This window comes from Anolis carolinensis, chromosome 2, assembly GCF_035594765.1.
Source record: "Anolis carolinensis isolate JA03-04 chromosome 2, rAnoCar3.1.pri, whole genome shotgun sequence".
NCBI lineage: Eukaryota > Metazoa > Chordata > Lepidosauria > Squamata > Dactyloidae > Anolis > Anolis carolinensis.
The window spans coordinates 97,206,755-97,229,074 of record NC_085842.1 but is presented as its reverse complement, the minus strand read 5'-3'; the positions used below and the strand labels follow the sequence as shown (position 1 = coordinate 97,229,074).

General features: G+C 38.9%; 1 protein-coding gene across 2 annotated transcripts in view; it reads right to left on the bottom strand.

Moving 5' to 3' along the window:
• The window catches only part of fat2 (FAT atypical cadherin 2), a 130,546-nt gene that overhangs the window by 55,257 nt on the left and 52,969 nt on the right, over positions 1-22,320 (bottom strand). For both annotated transcript variants that reach the window (XM_062970266.1, XM_062970267.1), the window contains exons 3-6: positions 21,884-22,198; positions 5,447-5,508; positions 4,458-4,769; positions 1,803-2,013 (exon numbers count right to left, since the gene is read on the bottom strand). In XM_062970266.1, the coding sequence (XP_062826336.1) occupies positions 1,803-2,013; positions 4,458-4,769; positions 5,447-5,508; positions 21,884-22,198 (900 nt within the window). The remainder of the gene's footprint in view (positions 1-1,802; positions 2,014-4,457; positions 4,770-5,446; positions 5,509-21,883; positions 22,199-22,320) is intronic.

The following is a 22,320-nucleotide window of genomic DNA, read 5'->3' as shown; positions in this document are numbered from 1 at the left end:
CAGTGTGTTTTCTTTTGCAAAGCCTCCCTCGCTCTTAATCAAGGGAATGTTTTGAAAAGAGAGACACCCTTGCAAGTCAGGAAGAAGAAAAATATATATTCATTAATCTTATGAAAGCATTTTCCCCTGAAATATTTGTTAAACTCTCCTACAGATTAACCCTTTGCAAAGGCATTAACCCTTTGCAAGCTTCTGCAATCTCTATGTACCTTTATATGTGTATCTATCTATATACATTAATTTTATATATGAATTTCCCCTCATATGTTTGCAGGTCTTTGCAAATCCTTTATACATATAGATCCATGTACTTGTGTATCTGTAGCCATACATATACATTATTTTTATATATGAATTTACTCACATATGTTTGCAAGTCTGCAAATATCTATATAAAGAGAGATGTCTGGATAGATATGAATATATTCTTAACTATCTATATATCTATATCTATATCTATCTATCTATCTATCTATCTATCTATATATAGGGCTTGGAAATATTACAGGGGGAAATGAACACACAAATATATATAGACATGTCTAGATAGATAGATATAGATATAGATATATAGGGCTTGCAAATATTGTAGGGGAAATGCACACACACACACACACACAGAGGGATTTGCAAATGTTTCATGGGAAAATGCATATGTGAAATTAGTATCTATAATTATAGATCTATATCTAGCTCTGCATTGTTTATATAAGCATTGAATGTTTGCCTTTTACTATGTTGGAAGCCGGCCTGAGTCCCCATGGGGAGATAGGGTGGGATCCAAATGAAGTTGTTGTTGTTGTTGTTGTTAGGTTATTGTTGATACCATATTGTTTTTGTTGCCCCTACTTTTCCACTTATAGAGCTAGTTTATTGCTTTTCTTTGAAATACAGTAAATATTCAAAAACATTTAACCTACTGATGCCTCAATTAATGAAATTTTATTAATATCTATTTTTATTTTGAAATGTACTGCTTATACTCGAGTCAATAAGTTATCCCAGTTTTTTGTGATAAAATTAGGTGCCTAGGCTTATATTCGGGTCGGCTTATACTCGAGTATATATGGTAATCCTACAATAGTAATGCGTAATGTTAAAAACCTGAGTTCCTGCAAAGTAAAAGCAAGATCACTGTGCACATTGCTCCAATTACTTCTTGTCTATCACCAGAAAATATGTGTTGGCCATTCCACCAGATGCTCTAATTCTTTTACTTTTGTACTTCTGCAAAAAATGAGTAATATGTATGTATTTTGGTAGGTTTGTCTATTAGAAAAGCATAAGACATTTCACATAGGGGGGCAAGATAGCACAGTAGAAAACAAACTAAATCCAATTGATGTTATCAGTCAAGCATTGATAGTAAATATCTTCAAACTCATCATTTGAAGGCTTCCAAAATCCCTTTGCTCCCCTCCTCAAAAGTTGGCTTGTTTTTATTGCTGAGGGGAATAGGTATGATTACTGCATATTTCCTGTGAGCCACAAAGATGTGTTTTTGCCCGTTCACAACACAAGAATTTTCATTCAGTTTGGGAGCATGCCAGAAATACCATTTCGCAAATTACGATGGGTAATATAAGATCTGCAAAACACTTTTTGGTGGGGTGCTTGCATGTGCCAACCTGAACACTGCTTACTGCCAGGACTGAGGCCCTGACTCTAACAAGCCTACTGTCTAAAATAAACAGCCTTTGTTAGCTTGGGTCATGTATGCAGCAGCTGCCTGGTGAACAGGAGTAACATTTTGTCAGCACATAGTCACCTTGAGGATCACTTCCGAGTCATGTGCCACTCACCTGTGATGTTGAACCAGAGTTGGCTGAGCCCAGCTTCCACACTTATCACCCCCACCATGTGGTTCACTGGGTCTGTTTCCATGACTGCAAAGTTGAAATGAGGTTCATCAAAGGCCAGTGGCTCTGGCGAAGGGAGAGGCTTAGATATCCAACTGATGTGAAGTCTCACACTAGAGGAAAGTGGTGGGTTGCCATTGTCAGTTGCTTTGACCTGCCAAGAGAGAAGAGCACCAGCTTACAAAGACAAGCATGCCAAAAGGCAGGAGGGTTGCACTACTGAGGTGTTTGCAATGCTTTCAATTGAATGTTAACCTGAATATAATGAAAATAGAACTTGTGAGTCCTCATTTTTTAGGCAAAACACAAACCCCAGCATTATTAAGCTACTATGGTAATTGGTTATGCTTAGTTGCGGATTCTGAAAGTTGTGGTCCAATGAAGTAACATTCCCAAATTCATCTCAAAAACTTAAAAGCAATCTTATCAGACCTAACCAAACTTGATAGTTTTTCCTACGGATGGATCATCGGAAGCCAACATTGTTCTTCCTTGTTTTCTGATTAAACATAATAGGTTATTGGTATTTCATGTTTCGTGTATCAGGCTTTTTTATTGCCACCAACAAATACAAAAAACAGGGTATATGAGCAGGATAACTGTAACTGCAGCAAAAAAACAGCATTATTTTTGTTTTCTTCAAACCAAATATCAATTTTACATTGCAATGCCACCTTTGTATTTCCATTTTACAGTTTAGTGGAGATCAGGTGCAAAGTTCAAGAAAGTTAATTTCTGCACTGCATTTCTCCAAATCCCTCAATCAGCCTGACTCTTTCTCCCAATAACAAGACTGAAAGCAGTTAATAACATCATTAAAAATAATACATGCAGTTCCCACTTTTCAACTACTCATTTTTAAACATGCTACTGTTTTGAATCCCCCCCCCTTCACTCTTTTGACCACTGCTGTTGCTTTTTAAAGCATGAGGTTGTTTTTTCCTCTCCATGTTGACTCGGTGCCATCTAGTGTTTAGTATTGCATTTTAAAGCTAAAACATCCAGGGTTCCACTATTCAACAGATTCAATTTTCTGACAGTGGTCCAGTCTCTAACCCAGGGGTCCCCAAACCTTTTAAACAGGGGGCCAGTTCACGGTCCCTCAGACCGTTGGAGGGCCGGACTATAGTTAAAAAAAAAACTATGAACAAATTCCTATGCATACTTCACATATCTTATTTTGAAGTAAAAAAAACCCAAATGGGAACAAATACAGCCTCAATTTTAATAATAATAATAATCATCATCATCATCATCATCATCATCATCATCATCATAAAAATAATAAAGGGGGTTGGAAGAGACCCCTTGGGCCATTTAGTTGAACCTCCTTCTGCTTTTGTGCACCAAAAGCACAAACAAAGCACCCTGACAGATGGCCACCCAGCCTCAATGTTGTTAATAATAGTAATAATAATAATAATAATAATAATAATAATAATAATAATAATAGCAACAACAACAACAACACATCACACAGTCCTAAACGCTTGGGAAGTGTTCGACTTGTGATTTGAAATCCAGCATATATATCTTGTTTGCTGTATTATACTGTGTCTTTGTGTCAATAATAATAATAATAATAATAATAATAATAATAATAATAATAATAATAAAGAGGGTTGGAAGAGCCCCCTTGTGCTATTTAGTCCAACCCCTTCTGCCTTTGTGCACCAAAAGCACTAGCAAAGCACCCCTTAATAATTAATTAAATAATAATTAAAATATCATTATAAACAAGCAAAGCTTTGGAAGGCGCGCACCGGGCGAGGGAGGAGGTGGGAAAGGTGCATACCTTTCCCTCTTCCCTTGCGCTGCACGCACCTTCCTCAGCAGAGAAGGAGGGAGCTGTCGCTGCAGGGGCCGGATAAATGGCTTTAATGGGCCGCATGTGGCCCCTGGGCCGTAGTTTGGGGACCCCTTCTCTAACCTATCAGATAAATGCAGACTTCCTATACAGATTAAAACTATACAAAATCTTCAATAAAAGTGGAAATGCAGGTGCTGTTATTAAAATAGCTAATATAAAAAGTTCAAAACATTAAATATTAAAATGCATTACATTCATTAAAACCAATATGTTTCCTCCAGGATCTACAAAGCTGTTGAGTCTTGCCTGGCTCCTCATTATAAGCAAAACTGAATATACATAAGAGTCTTGCTAGTCAAGATGAAAAATAATTATCTAATCTAGAATCTATTTTCTAACAGCCACCAACCAGATGCCGGCAAAAAACTATCTAATCTCTTTGTTCCCCAACAATAACAATCTGTTACAGTGATTATTGCAACTAATCCAAAACTTCCCAGTCTCCCTCTCTTCTTTGCCAGACTCAGCTTCTCCATGGCTCATTGATGAAAATCTTCCTCTCCCCTTCTAATCTTATTCTATCTTGACCTGGAGTCACAATGTTAAAGCCAATCAAAACTGAGAAATCAATTTTCATAAGTACAAATTCATTTTGTTTGTTTCACAGCTAGCATGCAAGAATTTTTTGGCTATACCTTGGTGGTATTATACATGTAAAAAAAACTTCCAACACTTGGGGTGGGGAGGACTACCAACTCTCTCCAGCCACCTTTTTGGTTCTCACTTACTGTCAGAATGTTATATTCTTGGGCAGGAAAAGCTTTTCTAGAGAACACCATGCCAGTCATTGGTTGGATTGTAAAGAATTCTTCATTGTTTTCTTCAAGACTATAGGTAACTTGGGCATTGGGACCCTCATCACGATCAGCAGCAATCATCCTGCACACTGGTAAAGGGGTCTCAGATGTTGTTTTTTCTGGCAGCTGAACCATGAAGAATTTTTGGGAGTAGCTGGGAGCATTGTCATTGACATCTGTGACTTGGATTACTATTCTGCCGGTAGATTTCAATGCTGGATCACCATTGTCTGAAACAGACACCTGCAAAGAAAGGACAAAATAGTCTATCATAACTCAAGGCACAGAATTATCTAGGACAGTTATTCCCAAACTTTGATCCTCCTGCTGTTTTGGACTTCAGCTCCCAGAAGCCTGAGCGACTTGGTAAATAGGAATTCTGGGAGTTGACATCTGCTGGAAGACAAGCATGTGTCATTATTGTTTCAATGATAAAATAACTTATTTGTGAATCACATCTTTGGAGATCAAAGGCCCAAATAAACATCATTACCAACTACTGACCATACTGGCTGGTGTTGCAAGTAGTTATAATGCAAAACATCTGGAGAGTTCTCAGTTGAGCAAACACGCAGCATTTAAATTCATGAAGCCAGGTGCTTATTTTGTTAAATGGCAGGAAACCATTTGGCTTCTATAGTTTGTGCAGTTTTGCAGATACTTTCATCTTCAGTTAGAAGCCAAGCCGCAACATATACCTGGCATTGAGGACTAGACTCAGAGAAATGCAGAACAAGCAATTATCTTTTGAACCAAGGCAGTCTTTCTCATTTGCCTTGTGTGCTCTGACTTGCAAGGAAATGTTCTTTGAGGGTTTACCAATTAAAAAAAGAAAGGAAGAAAGAAAGAAAGAAAAAAAGAAAGAAAATGCCAACCACTGGTAAGCAAATCAAGCTAATTGAAACTTCGTCATCACTCACTTCTAAGATATGTTCAGCCTTGTATTCACGATCCAGCTGCTGAGAAGTGGTATAAATCAGACCTGCCAGGAGAGAAAAGATCATTGTTGGATCCAAGTATTGTATTGTAATCCACATGATGCCACGCGTTAACACTCACCTGCTAGATCAACGTGAGCCAACCTCAAAAGTGATGCCACCCTTGGGCAAATCCATAATAAGCAAGAGAAGTTCATAGTTAAAAACACTTCCTGCCTCCTGTCCAGTGTCCAGTGTTAATCTTTTTGAATTGTATCCTCATGATCAACTGATTTTAGCACTTCTCTCTGTAGAAATACCATCTTAAATTTTAGAATTGTGAGTAAAATGAAATGATTTGAGTATGACTCAAAAAGTGGTCCATCCAGCTCAACATACTGTCAGTGGTTTCAGAAAGTGAACTTTCCCAGACCTATTGGATGGCAAGGACTCGGACCTCCTCTATGGAAGCCATATACCTGAGGCCTTGCTCAATGAATTACTGAAACGTATGAATGTTTGCCTTTAAAATATACATTGAAGACACAAATGTATAGACACAAATAAAACATTCACCAGCATATGCAGTGAATTATTTTGCTTTTCAAACTAATTTAGACTTCACAAGGAGAGATGAATAACTATGGTACTCTGAGTACACATCTACACTGACGACTTAAATCAGTCCAAACTGGTATCAAAGAAAGTTGTTTTCCTATGCAGATGATTACACAGGAAAATCCTGGAACCATTTCGGGCTCGAATGGTGATTACACTAACTACAGAATACCGAAGTGCATTTAACATCTTTCTTTTGCACACTTTTGTGGGAGTTTGTTGTCTAGCTGCTGCAGTTTGAAGCTAGCTTTGAAGTACATTAAATGGTTAGTTTAGATGAGATCTGAGTTGTGATCTGGGAAGTGCAGAGTCTTCTAGATGGCCTTTTCATTTTCTTCCAATTCTATGATTCAGTATTTCCTTTCTAGGAAGCAACTCCTGGTATTTCAATGTCTCTGCCTTCAGGAAACAATTCAGAGGCTTGACCAACTTTCTAACATATGCTTCAGCAGGTTGCCTTTGAAGGGTAGGTAGGGATTTTGCTTCCAATTTGACTTTCACATAAGAGAAGGCATTTTGCCTACTATGTATTGACTCTCCATGGCAACTGGTTTAGTATGGTGGCTTAAATGAAATGGCGTAATTGGCTTGATTAAACATACAATTGAGTGGTTGGGTTATTTGAGTTTCTAATTGGTTCAACTGGCATTTAATAGGCTATGACTGGCATTTGCTTTGAATGCGATTTCCTGCTTCTTAGCGGGGGGTTGGACTAGATGGCCCATGAGGTCTCTTCCAACTCTACTATTCTATGATTCTATGATTTGGCAGCCATGTTTCTAAGAAAGGGGGTCCTTGAACAATGATCACCCATGGGTTCTGGATTTGGATGTCTTCTTTTGTATTTTAAGCTGAGTATGATTTCTTTTGATAAAATAAAATTTTATCAGTTTTCTTGTTTTTAGCCTTTCAGATTTTTTGTACAGGCTTCTGTGAAACTGTACCCCACTTAGGCTGGTCTATGACCGTAATAAAGATTTTTGGTTTTGGTTTGGAGAGTTAAGTTATGATGGAAATCTTATGTGAAAAATACATTTAGCTATCAATAAATTAAGTAGTAAAGTTATCAATCTGTAAAAAAGGGGTTTTTAAATTAAAAATTAATTCAATTAATTAAGCATCCAGTCAGTTATTTCTGATTTAAACCTTTTTGACAAAATCTACATGTTGTGTGTAAGATCAAAAGAAAGCATTTGCAGGCAAATTATTTATCCTCAGATTCTCAGCCTGTGGTAATGTTCAAAGTAATTTGCTGCTGTTGGGAGCCTTCAAGTCATTCATGACTTATGGCAACCCTAAAGCAAATCTAGCGCAAAGGTTTTCTGGAATAAGAATGTGTGATTTGCCCAAGATTACCCAGTGGGTTACAATGTCCAAATGGGAAACTGAATCCTAGTCTGCAGTCAAATGCTCAAACCATTACATCACCCTGGCTCTTATTCCAAGTAATACTCTCTGGACTCCATCACATTAGAAAATACTCTGGGTTTTTTTTTTATCAAGAGCCATTCATTTATCTATCCCATTAGAACAAATGCTAATACTAGCATGAATGCATTCAAAATCTATAACTAGTCACCTTTTAAACTGCAAAACAAACGAACAAGCATCACAATTTAAACTGTATTTTGGAGACCAAACTGCTATTTTAAATCTTTGCTGTCCTCTATGTGGTTTGTAGTTTATCCATCTGAATATTCATGTATATGAATCTGATGCAAGTATTTTAATCTCTGAGCTGGAAATGTCACTATTACCTTTCCCTGGGTGTAGACATTGACACAAAATTCACTATTATAATGAGCAATTAAAGGCCCTTTGTATCGGCTGATACAAAATTCATTTTTCAAATGACTTTCCAAATGGGAATACTTCTGTTCCATTTCCCTGCATCTGAATCAGGAATAGTTAATTGCAGTTCCGCACAAGGTGAGAGATTCCATCAGTAGCATGGCTTAACAGTCTGTTTTGGGTTGCTTACTTTCCAGGTTGTCTATCCAGCCATGTAATACACCAATCCACCTGTCACAACCTGTTGGGAGTTTAGTTGCTATGTTGAATATATAATAATTTTATATTCTTAACAAAGTGATTTTCCATTTGTAATGAATTTCACATTTTGGGGGGAGGGGAGAGAATCTGGACATTTTTCATCTCTGTGTCGTACATGTCTACTCAGAGATAGATTATGCTATTTTAAAAAGGACTTACTTTCAAGTAAATATACATAAGATAGGGATGGAAATGTGACTCCTTGAGAAAAATACACAGGAAGGAATACAGCACATTGAAAGTTCCTGCAAATTACAGAAAAGTTCATGGAAAAGTTAGTTTGCTATTATTGCATAGTTAAAAAAAATCCTGAGTACCTCAAAGCTATTAGATGAAAACCTATTTTATTGTTTTCAACATCCACTGGGTTACTGGATGACCATGGGCAAGGCACTTTCTTTATCTCTGATAGCTGTCAGTGGTTGATGGCATCATTCATATTAATGGATGATCAATCCACTCAAGGTTTCAGCCTGAATGTTTAAGACCCTTGCCAAAGTGCTGAACCATACCTCATATCAATTTCAGCACTATGGGCAGCTCTTCTAAAGATGTAAGTATAAATTAGTTTTGAAGCCATAAATGTACATATAAATGTACAACACATATAAATGTAATACTTTAAAATGACCCAAATATCAAAGCACTCTCTAAAATGCATTGTGGCTAATATCTTATTCTGGAAATTCACAACACAATTGCAGTTCCTTCTTTTCCAGTTTATCTAGGAATATCCCTATACCCAATCTGGACCTATGGGATAAAGATGTGCCCTGATGCTGCCTGGATACCACTGCATAATGAAGGAAAAAGGAGCACCCATTGGACACGAGAGTCAGTCATGTCGCTCTGGATGCATAGTCAAGGTAATATTTTGTTTGAGGAAGTTCTGGATACTTCAGTGTGCAATGCCTGATAAAGTGTGTAGGCAAGCATAAGTATTAGTTACATCAGCGTAAGCTGCTGTGAGGATCCTGGTCAATGTATTATGGAAGGGGCCATGGTTCTAGAAGTAGCAGTTCTCCTCTCTCCTCTATTCTCCTCATAGGTCAGGCATGGACAAATAGAGACCTACTAAACCAAATGTTTGTATGGCAGCTAACATGTCAAAAGTCAGATGGAACCCCTGTTTTCACTGGCACTATTTTGGAAAAGAGGATTGAGTAGGACCTAGCTGGCTGCTACAATATCTGGCTAGTGGGCTGATAAAAGGTTGTAGAGAATTGCTATAGGCAGAAGAAAATCCATGGGAATCAGTACAAACTATATAGCTGTGAGGATTGTGATGTAAGTATTTGGCACAGGCTCTAGTTAGCAGCTCCGACTTGTTCCTTACTTTCTCCCTCTCAGGGATTAGGACTATGGAAGCTTTGAATCTTATTAGAAATTGCATTTAAAATCAAAGTTGGCAATGTGTTACAACAAGCTACACTTAATGATCTTGGTGTAGAGTAATGTCTTGCGTTGTTTGTTTTTTCCCATTCTCCATCTAAGAATGAACAGAAGATCCCAAGGGCAACAACAAAACTATAAAAGAATGTTTGCCTATGCCCCTATTCATGGAAATGAAGAAGGCTTCGGGCAAAACACTTAAGCGTGTGGTCTCTGAAGTACAGCCCAAAGATCTTTGCTAACTTAGATCTTAAACACTGGGCCATGACTCATGCTGAACAGGGAGTCTAAAGGAGAATGGGTGCAGAGATACTTGTTGGCATGTATGTTTACAGATGTGCCAAGAATGCAAAATGAAGGCACGTAGGCAGAAGGCTGACACTGAGAATGCAAGCCCCCCCCCACACCCCACATTTATGTACTTTCCCCTCCAAATAAGTTTATGGAGGGTTGAAGGTAGAGCTAACATCTCAATGCCATTCCTTTGCCCATCCCCTGTCACTACAACCACTCTTCCTCATTGGTGCCCTCCAAATGCACTGAAACACAATTCCCATCTCCCAAGTTAAGATGGCCATTTTGACTGGCGGTAATAGGAAGTGCTCGTTTGGGAAATCATGTTCAGCCCATGAGAAATAACATGACACTAGCATCTTCGGTTTCTTTTACTTGATTTCATTTTAGCCTAGAGCAGCAGAAGGGAGGAGAAAGTAGTAGGAAGAAAGGAGCTGAGTTCAATTGAGGAAAGGCATAGGAGGAGAAGTTTATTGTTTTTTGTTTCCCCTGCCCTCCTGATCCAAACTGTGATGATGGGGACATACATCCCCCTCTCAAATGGGAGAAAAGTTTCTACCAGGTATTCTTCTTCATCATAAATTATTCACCTTTATTTGCACTTTTTTATTTCCTTTCATCTACAGGTCTTTCATGTGATGCTAACTCAGTATAATAATCCTGTACTCATCTCCAACTTTCAATAGAACTGGTAATTTTATTTGCAATTGCTCAGACTCCACCAATTCAAGGTGGCTCTACATTGTAGAATTAATGCAGTTTGACACAACTTTGACTGCCATGATTCAATACTAAAGAACAGTGGTTCTCAAACTGCTCCGAGGAGCCCATCTGCCAAATTAAAATACAGTGCGGCCCCTGTGTCCAAAAATTTCTTGGGGCTCCACAAGAAACTTTTCCTTCAAAAAGGGCTCTATGGCTTTAAAAGTTTGGGAACCCCTGCTATAGAATCATGGGAGTTGAAGTTTAGTACAACACGAGCATAATTTAGCAGAGAAGGTAGAAGACCTTATACATTACAATTTCCATGATTCCATAGCATTGAGCCATGACAGTTAAAGTGGTGTCAAACTACAGTACCTGTTAATGTGGGATTTGTGTATTAGTGGTGTTTAAATGAAATTTGTGTCTGGCATGTATTGCATAAAGGTTGCATCATCCAGAGTATGCTATAGTCTGTAAAGAGTTAATGACTGAGAAACTGTGTTGACCTTGATGTGTGGCTGGAACCTTGGGAGTATCCAGACTCAAGTGTTTTTTGTACATTACTGATTACGTACATTACAGTTGAGATCTTGCTCTGTTCTGAGTTTGTGTCTGCCTAGAGTGAAAGCCAAGCCTGTGTTCGTCTGCAAGTCTGTTTGTCTTGTAAAGTAAAGCTTTGTATATATTTTTTAACATCGTTTCTGATGTCTCTTCATTCTGCGCTCCATTGACAACATACAACTGCTGCTACACTGCGAATTACTCTGACAGTAACAGTGTAGATGTGCCCTAAGTCAAACTTCACTTGTTTTTAAAATATCCACGGGACTCAGATCAGGGAATACTTTCAGTCTAAATTGCTTTGATACACATTGGAAACTCTAAAGCTATTGTTGCTGTGTTCCAGTTTTTTAAAAGCTTACTCAAAAGTAATCTTTCTGAATCCATAATGCAAGGAAGGAGTATTTTAGCATCAAAACTGCAACTTTTAAATCAATTTACTATTACACTAGAATGGTTTCAGCAACACATAGTTTTTAAGTGACTCCAATTAAAGCTGCCTGTTGAAAGAAGAAGACATGCAAAGAATAGGCACCGTAAGTTAGTTTTACATAAGTGGGGAATGTTATAATAATGGAAAAGAAGTCAAGCAAACAACATCTAATAATTCACTGACAGCAACAAAACTTTTGCCCAAGGGAAGCATCTTAAAATATTTTTATCTTCTGGATGTGCAGCGGCAACGTTGAAGAAAAACACAAAGGCTGACAATTAGGTTTTTCCCTGTAGCTGAAAGGGCTCTTTATTCTAATTTAGTTTTGGATTTTTTTTACTTCATGTTAAATTACAAGTGCTGAAAGACAAACACAAAACAAACAATGTTTGTATGTGCGTGTTTACTGAAAAGGAGAAAATGCAGAGTGAGCAAGGTGGAGGTGTAGATGCACCAAAACATTATTCCAATTTTTTGTTTTTTTACTGGAAGACAATCTGAGTAAAAGCCATATAAAAGTATTGCATAACACTACCTTGTAACGTTGATGTCTACGATGTGGTGGGGCAGGACAAGACTTGGGGCATTTTTAGGGGAGATTTGATTCTCTTTCTATCAACCATTAATCCTTATCCAGAAATCCCTACAGAAATCATTTTATTTTTTAAATCTTAAAAACAATACACATTAGAGACACAAAATAATTAAGTGTTTTTATGTCTACACAATTTGGAGGCCTACTCAAAGACACCATCTACTTTGTTTTTCACTTTTGCTTTTCGACCTCCCCCTATTTGGTCTTAAGTTTTCCACCCTTGTTTGGGTTATTACTAGTTTTAGAAGCCAAATGGTGGAGGAAACAGAACAGTTTAAAACAATCTGGAAGAGCATTTGCATAAAAGACTCTATTAAATGTGATACATATTGTATCACTGTTCCTTTTTATTTCAACAATGACACGAGGCTGGCATTCCTTGTTTTCAGTTTGTTTTAGCCACTTTTCTGCTTTTAATGGGGGGCACCTGACTTGGCAGCTCTGTGGTTAGAGTCCTGTGTCTCAGAGACACACACACAGCCACTACTGATTTTCTTACAAAGTTTGCTAAACAACCTGTAATGAAATCTAAGCACAATTGTGGTTAATGGTTAATTACACTAATTCCAAAATATAGCGGTGGTATTTTTGCTCCTGCCAAGACATGCAAATATGATGCGTGTTCACATGGATTCTAGCAGCAAATATCAGGAAGGGCACAGAAAATGGATAGAGCTCAAGAAGCGGTTCATTAGAATAAATATATATACTTTGTTGCTACCATTCATTTTTCAAATAAAGGCAATGGGTAAGAATAAAAACCAGATTGCTCATGAAGCAATATAATCCAAAGAGACATAGGCCCCATCTACACTGCCCATTTAATATAGTTCAAAGTTAAGTTCAAAGTGCAACTGACAGGCAACAAACTCCCACAAAAGCCCTTAGTGTACATCAGTGCTCTTTGGTTTATGTGATCCCCATCTGGGAAACTGCATTAAACAATTCAATTAAGACATGTATGGTTCCTCCAGATAGTGCTGAATTGCCCCTTCTAGCATCCCCCTCCATTGGCTCCACTGGGTAGGGTTGCTGGAAAATGCAGCCTAATAACTTCGGGGGTTCCACATGAAGTTCTTATTGTTAATACTGTAAAAGGGAAGAACAGACATATAATTTACAGCCTTGTACAGATAAACACCAGGATATGGAATATCCGAGCAAAAAATGATCAAAGAGGAAAAACAGACAATCCAGTTTCCTTTTGATAGAGCCTAAAGAGAAGGGTGGAGCCCCTGATGGTGCAGTGGGTTAAACCAGCTGAGCTGCTGAACTTGCTGATCAAAAGGTCGTCGGTTCAAATCTGGGGAGGGGAGTGAGCTCCCGCTGTTAGTCACAGCTTCTGCCAACCTAGTAGTTTGAAAACATACAAATATGAGATCAAAAGGTACTGCCCCAGCAAGAATGTAACAGCGCTCCATGCAGTCATGCTGGCCACATGACCTTGGAGGTGTTTACAGACAATGCTGGCTCTTCAGCTTAGAAATGAAGATGAACACCAACCCCTAGAACTGGACATGACTAGATTTCATGTCAGAGGAAAACCGTTACCAAAGAGAAGGGCAAGATTCTGCTCCTCTCGTCACTACTTTGCACTTTGTACTCACTTGAAGTAATTAAAGCAAGCTAAGGACAAAGGGTGAAATTTAGATTACAGAGATACTTGATATTTTTTTAACTGCTGAAAAAGTGGGATGGCAGAAGATTAACTGGTACTGTACTGGTCAGATGAGGACAAATAAAATTAAATGAACTTATCAATTGCTCTACAAAGAGCAATCTGGGTCAGATCAAAGGCCCCTGCCTGAAAGCTCCCAGCAATTTCTTGCATGAACACCGCTTGTTATAGGATTGATGTAAGATTTATGCTATCTTTTTAAACCACACAAAGAGCATTACCAGAGGAGTGGGTCCCTTAAATGCATTTGAGCTTTACTTTCTTTGGACCATTGCCCAAGTTAATCCATAACTAGAGTGGCTCATTACATAACTCTTGAAAAGTTCAGCACAAACATGTCTATAGTGATCAACATACCTGGATTGCAAACAAGCCAAAACCCATTATTAGTTTTAAAATATACTGTATGGTCCTATATCCCATGAGTAGCATTGACACTCTCCAGAGTAATGCAAACTAATTATTGGTTGTTTTCCCCCATTGTGAAAACAATAACTTGGAAATATTCCTTTGTGGAATTTCCCCTATGTTGGATTTAGCTAAAAGCACAAACATTAAAGCTTTAACTAACTGTAACCTACTCACAATACCCCCCCCCCCCCAATCCAAATCTTCATACATTTTAACAAAATAGACTGCATTAGTGACTGAGGCTCAAATTCCATTTCAACAATTAGAAATAAACTGAGCAAAGTAGTATGTTCTACTAATTAAAAAGCAGGTACAAAATCTTTAAATGAATCTGGATAAGTCTATACAGGTTGAGCATCTCTTATCTGGAATTCCAGACTCAAATTACTCTACAATTTAAAAATGTCCATATTAGTGGGTCAGACAGGCCACTTTTGCTTTCTGATTATTCAGTGTATACAAACGTTGTGTCAGGCCCGGGCTGTGGCGCAAGCTGGTGAGCAGCCAGCTGAGACCAATCACTCATGAGTTCGAGGCCAGCTCAGAGCCTGCGTTTGTCTTTGTCTTTGTTCTATGTCAAGGCATTGAATGTTTGCCTTACATGTGTAATGTGATCCGCACTGAGTCCCCTTCGGGGAGAGAAGGGCGGAATATAAATACTGTAAATAAATAAATAAATAAATAAATATTTAAAATGTTGGATATAAAATTACCTTCAGGATTCATATAAAACATTAATGAATATTATGTTTAGACTTTGGGTCCCGTCTTCAATATATCTCATCAAGTATGTATACAGAGATACAGGTAACCAAAGAAACAAAAAAAAATCCAAAATACAAAACACATCTGGTTCCAAATAAGGGATATTTAACCTGTATGAGCTGCTGTTGCAGTCTGGAAGCTTCTAGGCATTTTTGTTCAATAAAGCATTTTTTCCTAGCTCTGAGAATTATTGGAAAGGTGACTGTCTGATTAGGTAGCTCCCAAACATACACCCCTTGGGTTCATTTCTTTATTCCTAATTCCAAGACTCTAATTCAGCAATATGATGTAAAAACAGTGTAAAGTTAGTAATAAAAGAGAGTGAATTAAATTCTGGAACAACCTCAACATGCAGAGACTTGCTGCAGCAGTGAAGGGTGAGAACCAAGTCTTTTTCGTTGCAACACAAAAGCCTATCATCCAATATTCTCCAATGAATACAACATTCATCTTTAAAGATCGTCTAACATGTTTTGCCAAGATCACAGATCATGCTTGTCTCCAACCATTTGAGGACTGTTCCTTTTAGCCCAGCTAGCAAAACATGGCTTATTATGAATATTTTTCTAAATGAGACTGTATACCTTATTGCTATGTGTAAATGTACACATACACACACCCTATATAATTATTGCGAATTCATAATTTTATTTAGTTAAAATGACACCATGGTAAAGATTAAAATCAAATAAGAAGAATAGAGTCAACAGCATAAAACAGATTAATTAAAATATAAGACAACTTAAAAAGCAATCAAAAACTCATCAGCAAATAAAACACTTAGAACTTGCTTGGATCTAAAGCCTATTTTATCCCAACCCAGGTGAACTCCCAAAGTCTTGCTAAAGATAACATGGTGGGAGGGAGTCAGTTCTCTATAGGGAGTTCCTTACTAAAGAGTTCCACACCTATAAGTAATACATGAATGAAATAAAACATCATGAAATAAAATAATGTCAGTACTCTTCATGGGCTCCTAAATGATTTGTGCTTTGGCAGCTGCTCAGTTATATCAATTTCTAGCATCAGCTGTGAGATATAGCAGGCCCTTGGTATCTGCTGGGGTTTGATTCCAGAACTGCCTGTGGATATCAAAATCCATAGATGTATAAGTCCTATTATACAGTGGCATAGTAAAATGGGTGCCCTTTTATATAAATTCCTCACTTGCCTTGCAGATAATTTTATGGTCCAGAAGGTAGAAGAGGCAACAAGGGGATCAGCAACTCTTGATCTAATCTTAACAAATGTGGAAGACCTGATCAATACAGTTGAAGTGGTTGGATCCTTAGGGGCAAGTGACCATGTCCTCCTGCAGTTTGCAATACAAAGGAATGCTGAAACTAAGACAAGTCAAACACGCATTCTGGACTTTAAGAGAGCTGACTTCCAAAAAATGAAGGAACTACTGAGCGGCATTCCATGGACGCCGATATTAAAAAACAAGGGAGTTAAGGATGGATGGGAATTTTTCAAAAGTGAAATACTCAAGGCGCAAATGCAAACAGTGCCAACAAAGAAGAAAAATAAGACAAGTGCAAAGAAGCCAGAATGGATGTCCAAAGAACTTCTAACTGAGCTAAAGCTCAAAAGTGACATGCACAAGAAGTGGAAAAGGGGAGAAATCACCAAAGAAGAATTCAAACGTATAGCCAACACCTGTAGGGAAAAGGTTCGCAAGGCTAAAGCGCAAAATGAGCTCAGGCTTGCCAGGGACATAAAAAACAACAAAAAGGGTTTTTTTGCTTACGTTGGTAGAAAAAGGAAGAAAAAGGAGGCGATAGGGCCATTGCAAGGAGAAGATGAGGTGATGGCGACAGGGGACAGGGAAAAGGCAGAACTACTTAATGCCTTCTTTGCCTCGGTCTTCTCACAAAAAGAAAGCCATCTTCAACCTCAGCAACATGGAATGGACGAAGGATTGGGGGAAATCCAACCCCAAATAGGGAAACAAGTTGTCCAAGAACACCTGGCCACTCTAAACGAATTCAAGTCCCCAGGGCCAGATCAGCTACATCCAAGAGTACTGAAGGAACTAGCGGAAGTTATTTCAGAACCACTGGCAATTAACTTCGAGAGTTCTTGGAGAACAGGAGAAGTCCTAGCAGATTGGAGGAGGGCAAATGTGGTCCCTATCTTCAAGAAGGGAAAAAAGAACGACCCAAACAATTACCATCCGGTCAGCCTCACATCAATACCAGGCAAAATTCTGGAAAAGATCATTAAGGAAGTGGTCTGCGAACACTTAGAAACAAATGCGGTCATTGCTAATAGTCAACATGGATTTACCAAAAACAAGTCATGCCAGACTAATCTGATCTCTTTTTTCGATAGAGTTACGAGTTGGGTCGATACAGGGAATCCTGTGGATGTAGCGTACCTGGATTTCAGTAAGGACTTCGACAAAGTCCCCCACGACCTTCTGGCAAACAAACTAGTAAAATGTGGGCTAGACAAAACTACGGTTAGGTGGATCTGTAATTGGCTAAGCGAACGAACCCAAAGGGTGCTCACCAATGCGTCGTCTTCATCATGGAAAGAAGTGACAAGTGGAGTGCCGCAGGGCTCCGTCCTGGGCCCGGTTCTGTTCAACATCTTTATTAACGACTTAGACGAAGGGTTAGAAGGCACGATCATCAAGTTTGCAGACGACACAAAACTGGGAGGGATAGCTAACACTCCAGAAGACAGGAGCAGAATTCAAAACGATCTTGACATACTAGAGAGATGGGCCAAAACTAACAAAATGAAGTTCAACAGGGACAAATGCAAGATACTTCACTTCGGCAGAAAAAATGGAAATCAAAGATACAGAATGGGGGACGCCTGGCTTGACAGCAGTGTGTGCGAAAAAGACCTTGGAGTCCTTGTGGACAACAAGTTAAACATGAGCCAACAATGTGATGCGGCTGCTAAAAAAGCCAATGGGATTCTGGCCTGCATCAATAGGGGAATAGCGTCTAGATCCAGGGAAGTTATGCTCCCCCTCTATTCTGCCCTGGTCAGACCACACCTGGAATACTGTGTCCAATTTTGGGCACCACAGTTGAAGGGAGATGTTGACAAGCTGGAAAGCGTCCAGAGGAGGGCGACTAAAATGATTAAGGGTCTGGAGAACAAGCCCTATGAGGAGCGGCTTAAAGAGCTGGGCATGTTTAGCCTGCAGAAGAGAAGGCTGAGAGGAGACATGATAGCCATGTACAAATACGTGAGGGGAAGTCATAGGGAGGAGGGAGCAAGCTTGTTTTCTGCTGCCCTGCAGACTAGGACACGGAACAATGGCTTCAAACTACAGGAAAGGAGATTCCACCTGAACATCAGGAAGAACTTCCTCACTGTGAGAGCTGTTCGACAGTGGAACTCTCTCCCCAGGGCCGTGGTGGAGGCTCCTTCTTTGGAGGCTTTTAAGCAAAGGCTGGATGGCCATCTGTCGGGGGTGCTTTGAATGCGATTTCCTGCTTCTTAGCAGGGGGTTGGACTGGATGGCCCATGTGGTCTCTTCCAACTCTACTATTCTATGATTCTATGATAACATGACAAAATCAAGGTTTGCTTTTGGGTTAGGGGAGGGGGCAAGATTTTTCAAGTTGTGGTTGGTTGAATTGATTGATACAGAATCCATGAATACAGAGGGCTGACTGTGTATCTTTAGAGCTTGCTTTCTAAGCTACAATCCCCAGAATCTTTAAGCAGTTTAGAGTAGACTGAAAGATTCTGGCAGACTTTGGGACTTGTAATCTTCAAAAGCAGGTTCTAACAGCTGTAGTGAAGCATTGATTGCAGTCTTTATTTAGTTGCTATACAATAACTTGAAATAAAAAAGCAGATTTCTCAGCTCACAGTAAACATGTTAATTCAGATTTCCTTCCTATGCCAATCAAAGCCACACTTTAGGAGTAGTGTGTACATGCCAGATGTTCCCAATACATAATTATCTAGTTAGGTTTACCAGAGGTAAAAGTGAAGAGGGCTCTTTATATTTAATGATTCTGTAGAAGAGGGAATTCCAGCAAGTCCAGCTTATTACTTGGTTGCATGACAAAGTAACACTGCTGAAATTCTGTGTTCTGCATAACTGTTAAAGATCCAATTTAACTCCAGCAACCATATCTATCATAGCTCCAAACACAGCTTTTTTTTACTATACTATTCAATACACAGTCTATACTATTGCATCTTGAAAAGCAGAGGTCCAAGCATGTCTACTCAGAAATAATACCACTGAATCCAGAGGGAATTACCTATAAGCAAATGTTTCCAGGATTATAGTCCCAGCACGGGATGATTTTGCTTCTTGACTGGCCCAAGACCAAACTCAAAACATTAGTTGTGAGAGGCAGTTTACATTAAATACCACTTGGATTTTAATGATCTGGAAGGATATGTTAACTAAGCTAGAGATGACACAGATATAATGAAAGTGAAAGACAGAAGAAGACTAAGTTGATACCTCAATTGCTAGATCTGACATAAACAAGGAAAATGATGAACCTAGCTCAGATGTTATAAAAACTGAAAGAAAAGGGGAATTTAGCTGGTGTTGACATCTTCTTGCACTGGATATGAATAAATGGGTTCTCTATCAGAACAATTTAACAGTGTTTGATTCCAATGATTCCAAAGCTGGACACAAAGTGCTAGTTATGACCATCAACAACCTGTATGGCTCAGGGCCAGGCTATTTGCCTAACCACATCTCTCAGTATGAATCTGCCTGGCCCCTGAAATCCTCTGGAGAGGCCTTTGTAAGCTTGGTTGTTGGAAATGAGAGATCGGGCCTTCCTTCTCGGTGGCTGCCCCTCAACTCTGGCACTCCCTTCTTCCTAGAGAAGCCAGACTGGCCCCCTCCCTGTTCGCCTTCTGGCGGCAGGCTAAAACTTTTATTATTCGGGCAGGTTTTAAAGAAGTAGGTTTTTAATATCAAGACAGGGGTGCTGTGGTTTTAGCTTTTTATATGTTTTGATCAGTTTTAATGGCTTTAACTGTTTATTTTTTATATTGTTAATATTTAATTGAATTTTAATGTTTGTCTGTTTTTCAGGGTTTAAATTATATTGTATCAGTTTTATTGTAAGCTGCTTTGAATCTCTTTTCTGGAGATAAAAAGTGAGGTATAAATAATAATAATAATAATAATCCATCACTGTCTCCATATGTCATATCTGAGGTGGTAAAATCACACAGGAGACTTGATGAAGACCAAACCACTTGAGCCGCTCAACTTTACATCTGTCACAAGATCCAGCTATTTTAGATATTTCTCTAAGGTACGCAAAGCTTAACACGAGGTGTGTTTTTTTATGCACATAATGAGATTCAAACACAACAACGGAGATTATACAACTCCATCAGAAGATGGCAGTCTGGCTTCTACATGCACATTCGTAATTCAATGAAGTGATGGGACAGTCTGTTACAGTTAAAACTTCATTGACAGTGATGACCAGTTATTTATCAAAAGTCAAGAAATCAAGCAATGTTAGTCCATGTCTAAATTAGCTTAAGGGTCCTTCCAGACAGAACCCATATCTTTCAGATTTTTACCTGCTTTGTCCTGAATTATTTACCCCATTAGATTCAGGCCTTCTTGAAAGGCCCAGTTCTAATGGAGTCTGTCCTCACAGCCCAATTTACTTCTTCGGGTCCTATGAACCTGAAGAAGTGAAGAGGCCAGCCCCCCCCCCCTCTCAAAGTGTTCCCCAAAGCCCTGAAAGCAACAAGAAACTTACCGGGTCACCATGTCTCTCTGCAGGCCTCCTGGAATATACCAATGATGTGCCAGGAGGCTGGGGGGGGGGGGTCACTCTTGCCCCCTTCCGCCACTTCCTGGTGCATCATCGGTATGTTTCCAGTAAGTTTTCTTTTCTTTTAAGGCTTTTTTTTGGGGGGGAGGGGGTGGCCCCATTCCAGCGTGGTAATTACCATGCTGGAATGGGGACAGCTCCCTGGGAAAGCCAGGGTCATTCAGAAGGCTGTGGGGATTCAACTCTGTTTCATTGTGGGTTTCTTTAACCTGCCCGAAAGTGGGTTTAAGCCCTGTCTGGAAGTGCCAAAATCACTTTCAAAAAGAAAGACTCAAAAGGAAGAATCGAAGTAGGAAATACTATAAGATGGTGAGTGTTTTTGAGTACCTACTGTCTTTACCTAAGAATTTTAACCTGGTATTCTCATGACTAAACATACAAATTATTTACCATTCAAAAACAAGGATCTTACTTTGAAATGGACAGATACGAAAAATAGCATATATGTTATGCAGAAATATAACCAAGGCAAACATCATCTACTGAATTAGTACTCATAAGTACTCAAAATATAGCTTCTCCAAAATCAAATAATAATTAACCCATACAAATGTAAGTGTTTACATCAGGTGTGGGCAAAGTGTGTCACCTGGGGTTGCCTTTGTTACTCACAGGACCCACTTTTTGCTCCAAAATGCTGCCAAATGACCTGTTGTGGTTTGTGGATGACATATCCATCACTTTGGAGCCCCTTGATCCAATTTTTTAAAAAATGATTGCTTTGCCTCAAAATGATTCAGAATGTACTTTGAGGGTCCAGGAAAGCTTCAAAACATGTTAATGATTACTCCATGTCCCTGAGAGGGACAATTGCAGGAGAGAGTATGATGGGAGTATGGTTTTTCAAGGCCTCCTGGGTTGCCAATTCCTAGTTGAAATCAACTTTGTGTTTACTGGTCTCTTCTGCCTAATTCTAAAAAGTTAAAATAAAACCCATTTACTTCTTCCAGGCAATCTGAACTCTTTGATGGGTGGGGTGGGAGCTCTGTCATCTCTTTCTCTCTGGGATTATATCTTGAAATTCAAATTTTGGAATGTTGGGCATTAGAGATTATACTGTACACCCAAAAACACATCACCAATCACTAGGAAGGTTAAAAAAACTTGCAATCTGGATTCTTTCATTCCTTACCGGTTTCAGGATTAACGGCAAAAAAATCTTGATGATTTCCATTGATGATGTGAAAAGTCAGCTTTCCTTGGGAGTCAGAATCTGGATCAGTGGCTTCAACTTGAAGGACTGAAGTATTGGCTGGTGAATTCTCCATGACAGAGGAATGAAAGACAGGTCTGGACAACTTGGGTGGATTGTCATTGACGTCAGTGACTTCAACGTAAATTTCAACCACAGAAGAGAGACTGACCGATCCTAAATCAACAGCTAATACTGTCAGCCAATAATGAGGGTTGGATTCTCTGTCTAGTGGCCCTGTTGTAAAGATTGTACCTAGGAGAAATAAAATAAAATATTTTTTTATGAAGTCAGTGACAAGATGAAGCATTCTGGGCACAAACTGGACCAGCATTTATAGAAAGCAATGCTTGTTCTCCTGGACAATTCCATTTTAT